Raw genomic sequence first — 6,697 nt, 5'->3', positions numbered from 1 at the left:
CGCAGTCCCAGCAGGTGAGGCTGCAGGTAAAAATCTCTGGCTGCTGCCTGATGGAGTCGCTTTGTTCATGATGTGTGTTGGTCTTAGGCTCCGCCTCCTCCGCCCCCTCCCCTCCCTCCGCCATGTGACCCCCCCCCGCTGCCAGCGGGCCAGCAGCCGTCCGACGCCAACCACATGAGCGTGAAGCGTCTGCGCTGGGAGCAGGTGGAGAACTCAGAGGGAACCATCTGGGGTCAGGTGAGTTCTGGAGCGCTTCAGGAACGAGCTAACAGCCAGCTAACAGTGAGCTAACAGCGAGCTAACAGTGAGCTAACAGCGAGCTAACAGTGAGCTAACAGCGAGCTAACAGCAAGCTAACAGTGAGCTAACAGCGAGCTAACAACGAGCTAACAGTGAGCTAACAGTGAGCTAACAGTGAGCTAACAGTGAGCTAACAGCCAGCTAACAGTGAGCTAACAGCGAGCTAACAGTGAGCTAACAGCGAGCTAACAGCAAGCTAACAGTGAGCTAACAGCGAGCTAACAACGAGCTAACAGTGAGCTAACAGTGAGCTAACAGTGAGCTAACAGCCAGCTAACAGTGAGCTAACAGCGAGCTAACAGTGAGCTAACAGTGAGCTAACAGCCAGCTAACAGCCAGCTAACAGTGAGCTAACAGCGAGCTAACAGTGAGCTAACAGCCAGCTAACAGCCAGCTAACAGCCAGCTAACAGCGAGCTAACAGCGAGCTAACAGTGAGCTAACAGTGAGCTAACAGCCAGCTAACAGCCAGCTAACAGCGAGCTAACAAGCTCACTGGTGAGTCACCAGTTGTGACTGGAACCGGCCTGTTTGCTTCCAGCTCAGAGAAGACTCGGACTACGATAAGCTCAGCGACATGGTGAAGTACCTGGACCTGGACCTGCACTTTGGGACTCAGCGCCGACCCAGTGAGTGATTCTGGACCAACCAGCCGTCTTTTCAAAATAAAGCGTCACATGGTGACGTCCTGTCAATAATCAGCTCCTGTCATTTGCTTTTCATTCTGCTGATCTGCATCTCGGCTCACTGAGGATGTTTTCCACGCTGCCCGTTGTCCATGAGGCGCCATCATGTCCGCCATCAGCTGCTGAGCTCTGCTCAGGTTTTCACAACCATCCAGTATTTTATTTCCTGTTCAGATGATGGACCAAAACAAAGCAGCGCATTATTTTGTGAAGAATTCGTAGTTTTTAAATTCAGTGGAACTGTTTCCGTTGTTCCACTTGGCGTTGGTCTGTTGACCCGCGTCATGTCGGAAAGGTCAAAGGGTATGAAAACCTCAGCAGGGCGCTTCATTCTCCAGGCTCTGCCAGCGACAGAGGAGCAAACCGTTGGGAGCGTTGCTGCCTGTCATGGCAGAGCTGCTTCGATGCTAACCGAGCTGTTCGGACCTCCTGGTGCCTGGAGAACCAGCATTGACTCTCTGTCTGTTAAAATGGCCAGTTTCCCCTACAGAACCAGCATTCCTGCCAGAGAACCTGAAGAAGAAGGACGTGGTGGAGATCCTGTCCCACAAGAAGGCCTACAACGCCTGTAAGAGCCTCAGCAAACAGACCAGCCATGAATGAGACATGATCAGAACCTCCTGACCAACCCGACCTCAGAGAGCAGCTATAACTCTCTGTTCCACATAACCTGACTGAACAGGGTCAGGTTATGTGGAACCGGGTCAAGCTGGCCGAACAGAACCAGCTCAAACTTCCCTAACCACCAGCAGGGTTAGCGTTAGCGTGGAGCAGGACGGTACGGCAAACGTTCAGCAATGATGCAAACTCTAAAAGTCAGACAATAAAACAAGAAAACTGAGAAAAAGCTGCAAGTAGCAAAAACAGCAAATATAAAAACCTGTTTCCTCCACATGAGGCCTCCAGGCCACCAGGGGGCGCCGACCTGCGGACCGGATGGCAGTAAGACAGCATGTCCACTTCAGGACATTTTCCAGACTCCCCCTAGTGGCCTGGAGGACCGTTGAGTGAATCTAGTTTGGAGTTTTGATGCAGTTTGCAGCTTTTCCCCTCTAGTTTCTGTGGCTGCAGCGTTTTTCTGTTGCTTTTGATTTTGTGTTTTCTAAACTCAATATTTAGGTAGAAAGCAGAAATATTTTAAGAACTATTTACTGGGTTAGCTAAATATTTAACTACCAACTAAATATGTAGTTTGAAATTGTGACATTTATGTAAATATGATTTTTTCCTCTAAAAACCCAAATTATTTCTGTAAACTTTTGGCTGTAAGTTTCTAAACATGGACCCATAATCTGTCACATCCATCCTGTTATTGAAAGTTTACACTAAATTAAATTAAATCCAACAGAAACGTAGAACTTTACCTAGAAATCCTCAAACTGACGGCGCAGCAGCCAATCAGGAAGTCTGTTACTGATGAGCTAATCGACCTCAGCAGCCAATTAGGACGCAGCAGATTTGACCTCTGTGCTGACCCTGCAGCCATCCTCATGGCCCACCTGAAGCTGTCTCCTGACGAGCTGCGCCAGGTTCTGTTGGACCTGAGCACGGACCGGCTGGAACCGGCCCACATCAAGCAGCTGCTGCTCTACGCGCCCGACCAGGACGAGGTCCAGCAGTACCAGCGCTTCCAGCAGGACCCGGCCAAGCTCAGCGAGCCGGACCAGTTCATCTTCCAGGTACCGCGCCGACGGCCCGCCGGGCCCGGGCAGAACCGACCCGCACACTGACCGCCGGCCCGTTTCAGATGCTGACGGTTCCGGAGTACAAGACCCGGCTGCGCAGCCTCCTGTTCAAAACCACGCTGCAGGAGCGGGCCGAGGAGATGAAGGCGGCCTTTGACTATATCCACAAGGCCTCAGTGGAGCTGAAGAGCAGCAGGAAGCTGGCCAAGATCCTGGAGGTGGGTCGGTACCGGACGGCTCTGCTGGTTCTGATTGGTTCTGATTGGTTCTGTTTGCGGCCCACAGTTCGTCCTGGCGATGGGGAACTACCTGAACAACGGTCAGCCTAAGAGCCACAGAACGACGAGCTTCAAGATCAACTTCCTGACGGAGGTGAGACTGTAACCATAGCAACAGTTTGGCTGGGAGAGAGAGAGAGAGAGAGAGACGACATTAAATGTTCAGATTTCTGTCAAATATTCATTTGAAACTGAGACATTTATGAATGAATGAACAAAGTGATGAGATCCAAGTTTTTCTAGCTAAATGATCCCAGATATTTTAATAACTACATATTTCACAGTTAAGCACGACGAAGACTGTCGACGGAAAATCCACGTTTCTCCACATTCTGGCCAAGTCGCTGAGTCAGCACTTCCCTGAGCTGCTGAGCTTCCCCAGAGAGCTGCTGACGGTTCCTCTGGCCGCTAAAGGTACGCCGGCCGCCGGCCGCCACGTCCTGCAGGTCAGTGCCACCCATCAGCAGCTGCTCAGCAGCGCCCCCTGTCTCTGTGCAGTCAACCAGAGGGCCGTCACCACGGAGCTGAGCGAGCTGCACGCCGCGGCCCAGGACATCCGGACGGCCTGCCAGAAGCTGCCGGCTTCGGCCGACGATCACTTCACTTCTGTTATGAGCGTGAGAAAAAACATGTTTACGATAAAACGCCTGAGATTAGAATGAAAAACCAGGATGAGAGCAAAGCATTCACACAGTCACAGAAAAGATGATTCATCCATTCATTTATTCATTCATTCATTCATTCATTCATTCATTCATTCATTCATTCATTAATCCATTCATCCATTCATTCATTAATACATTCATTCATTCATTCATTCACTCATCCATTCATTAATCCATCCATTCATTCATTCATTAATCCTTTCATTCATTCATCAATCCATTCATTCATTCATTTATTCAATAATCCACTCATTCATTCATTCATTCATTCATTCATTCATTCATTCATTTATTCATCCAGTCATTAATCCATTCATTCATTCATTAATCCTTTCATTCATTCATCAATCCATTCATTCATTCATTAATCCTTTCATTCATTCATCAATCCATTCATTCATTCATTCATATGTTTCAGTTTAAAGATAAGGATTCCGTTTGAAGCAAAATTTTTATCTCCAATTAAACATTTATCCATCAAGCTGAACGACTTCTGGTTCTGGTTCTGGTCCTGGTTCTGTTCCTGGTCCTGGTTCTGGTCCTGGTTCTGGTTCTGGTCCTGGTCCTGGTTCTGGTTCTGGTTCTGGTCCTGGTCCTGGTTCTGGTTCTGGTCCTGGTTCTGGTTCTGGTCCTGGTCCTGGTTCTGGTCCTGGTCCTGGTTCTGGTTCTGGTCCTGGTCCTGGTCCTGGTTCTGGTCCTGGTTCTGGTTCTGGTCCTGGTTCTGGTCCGGCCCAGCGGACCCAGACAGTAACTGAAGTCTGTCTTCCTTCCACAGAGTTTTCTGGAGAACAGCCACCCGGCCCTGCAGTCCCTGGAGTCCCTTCAGTGTCGGGCCATGACCGAGTTCTCCAAGGTGGCGTCCTTCTTCGGGGAGGACAGCCGGTCCACCAGCACCGACTCTTTCTTCGGCATCTTCGCAGAGTTCATGTCCAAGTTTGAGGTGAGCCGCCATCCGGAACCGGCCGGGCTCAATTGGACCCGGCTCAGATAGGAAGCGTCTCGTTTTCACCGCTTCAGCAAAACTTTGACAGATTTGCCTCGGAGTCGCCGGCGGCGTTTCAGCAGCAGACGGAGCCTGCAGCTCTGATTGGGTCCGACCATGTAAAAATAGCTGGTTCTGGTTCTGGTTCTGTCTTCCAGAGAGCGCTGAGTGAGACCCAGAGTCCTGAGAACACCCGCAGCCCCCGGCTGTCCTCCCCCCTGGCCTGGTAGGAGCCGCCAGGCCGACCGGACCGGACCAGGACCCGATCGGATCAGGACCGGATCAGATCAGACATTAGGTGCTGAAACAGACAGAACGTTGCTATCTGTGTATGAAGGAGAAAATTTATTATCATTATTACTAATATTATCATTACTATTGATATTATTGTTATAATAATATTATTATCATTATTACTACTAATAATAATAACATCATTATTATTACTAATAATAATGATGTTATTATCATTATTATTTGTAATAATAATGATAATAACATTATTATCGTTATTATTAGTAATAATAATGATGTTATTATCATTATTATTAGTTATAATAATGATACATTATTATCATTATTATTACTAATAATAATGATGTTATTATCATTATTAAATGGTCGCCCGGATCGCCTTCGGCTCAGCAGCTGTTGTAGATCCATCTGTTGCTATGGGAGACGGGTCCGCTGGTGCCCCATCAGAACCCAGGAGACAAACCGGGTCTGATGGACGATCTGAATCCAAAAGCTCCAGAACCGCCAAGACCAACATCTGGACCTGCAGCTCTAAAGACGGGTCAACAGAACCGACCCGGTTAGACCAGATGTTCTGATTCTTCTTCATGAGTTCCACTTTGGGCCAATCTGGTCCAATCAAAGGAGCAAAATGGTTGCACTGGTCCGGAACCACTGATCCGATTGTGACGTAACTCTTTCATCTTCTATTGTTTATTGATCAATAGTCTGATCAATAAAAACTGAATTTTCATCTCGATGGCAAATAATTTTCAGGGTTTCTGGATGTAAAAATGTTGATGTTCTGATTAAACGAATAATTTTCTCCTTCAGACGTTTCCGGTTTAAACATCTAAATCTAGTTGAGTGAATATTTTCTCTTAAATATCCGGATGTCAATAACTGATTTGTTCTGCAGCTCCAATAAATTCATGTTTTCACTTCTGGAGCTCGTTTTTCATCGGATCAGATTTCAGACCTTCAGAGCCGAAGCGTAGATTTTACCACATAGATTGGATCCGTTTTCTGGAGGCGCTGCGGTCCAGAAGGTTCCAGATTTAATCTGCCGATCAGACGGAGAGCAAATTAATATTTATCATGTAATAAATGCTTTTATTTTATAAGAAGCCGATATGATGAACGTTTTTCATCACTTCAGTTAAATCCGTTAAAATCCGTTAGTTTGGTTTCAGGTTATTAGACACCGAGTCCGGATGTTTGCCGCTGCCTGCTGGTTTACCTGGTAACCATGGCGACCCGTCCTGTTCAGTAACCATGGCGACCCGTCCTGTTCAGTAACCATGGCGACCCGTCCTGTTCAGTAACCGTGGCGACCCGTCCTGTTCAGTAACCATGGCGACCCGTCCTGTTCAGTAACCATGGCGACCCGTCCTGATCAGTAACCATGGTGACCCGTCCTGTTAAGTAACCATGGTGACCCGTCCTGTTCAGTAACCATGGCGACCCGTCCTGTTCAGTAACCGTGGCGACCCGTCCTGTTCAGTAACCATGGCGACCCGTCCTGTTCAGTAACCATGGCGACCCGTCCTGATCAGTAACCATGGCGACCGGTCCTGTTCAGTCGGTCTTTCTGATCTTTCTATGCATCCTGCTTGTTGGCTCCGCTCCAAAAATCCGTTTATTTTCTTATGAAACTTTTTCTTGTTCTGCGGCTTCAGTGAGGCGGCGCGGCGGCATGACGTCACTTCCTGTTGGGATGTGCAGCTGGTAGCATCTCACTAGTTCAGTAAGGTTCTGTTCTGATGTTCTGTGGTTCTCAGAGCTTTTCTGCTTTAAATAAACTTCATGTTTCGGATTTTGACTCCTTACATTTATTCTCCGGTTCTGACACTTTGGGTCAGAACCGG

General features: G+C 48.0%; 1 protein-coding gene across 4 annotated transcripts in view; it reads left to right on the top strand.

Moving 5' to 3' along the window:
- The window catches only part of grid2ipb (glutamate receptor, ionotropic, delta 2 (Grid2) interacting protein, b), a 29,566-nt gene extending 22,921 nt beyond the window's left edge, over positions 1-6,645 (top strand). For 3 of the 4 annotated variants that reach the window (XM_081600674.1, XM_081600673.1, XM_081600672.1), the window contains 11 exons: positions 1-14; positions 88-237; positions 841-928; positions 1,464-1,553; positions 2,468-2,664; positions 2,733-2,888; positions 2,956-3,042; positions 3,233-3,362; positions 3,447-3,565; positions 4,389-4,553; positions 4,754-6,645. The exon at positions 1-14 is cut by the window's left edge and continues 673 nt beyond it. In XM_081600674.1, coding sequence (XP_081456800.1) covers positions 1-14; positions 88-237; positions 841-928; positions 1,464-1,553; positions 2,468-2,664; positions 2,733-2,888; positions 2,956-3,042; positions 3,233-3,362; positions 3,447-3,565; positions 4,389-4,553; positions 4,754-4,825 — 1,268 coding nt within the window. In that variant the 3' untranslated portion in view covers positions 4,826-6,645. The remainder of the gene's footprint in view (positions 15-87; positions 238-840; positions 929-1,463; positions 1,554-2,467; positions 2,665-2,732; positions 2,889-2,955; positions 3,043-3,232; positions 3,363-3,446; positions 3,566-4,388; positions 4,554-4,753) is intronic. The other variant, XM_081600671.1, reaches the window with a different exon arrangement.
- Positions 6,646-6,697: the final 52 nt, after the last annotated feature.

The sequence above is a fragment of the Poecilia reticulata genome, chromosome 19 (genome assembly GCF_904066995.2).
Source record: "Poecilia reticulata chromosome 19, P_reticulata-male-v2, whole genome shotgun sequence".
NCBI classification, from domain to species: Eukaryota; Metazoa; Chordata; class Actinopteri; order Cyprinodontiformes; family Poeciliidae; genus Poecilia; species Poecilia reticulata.
Note: the sequence above shows the minus strand (reverse complement) of the source record. Positions and strands in the feature narration are given on the sequence as shown.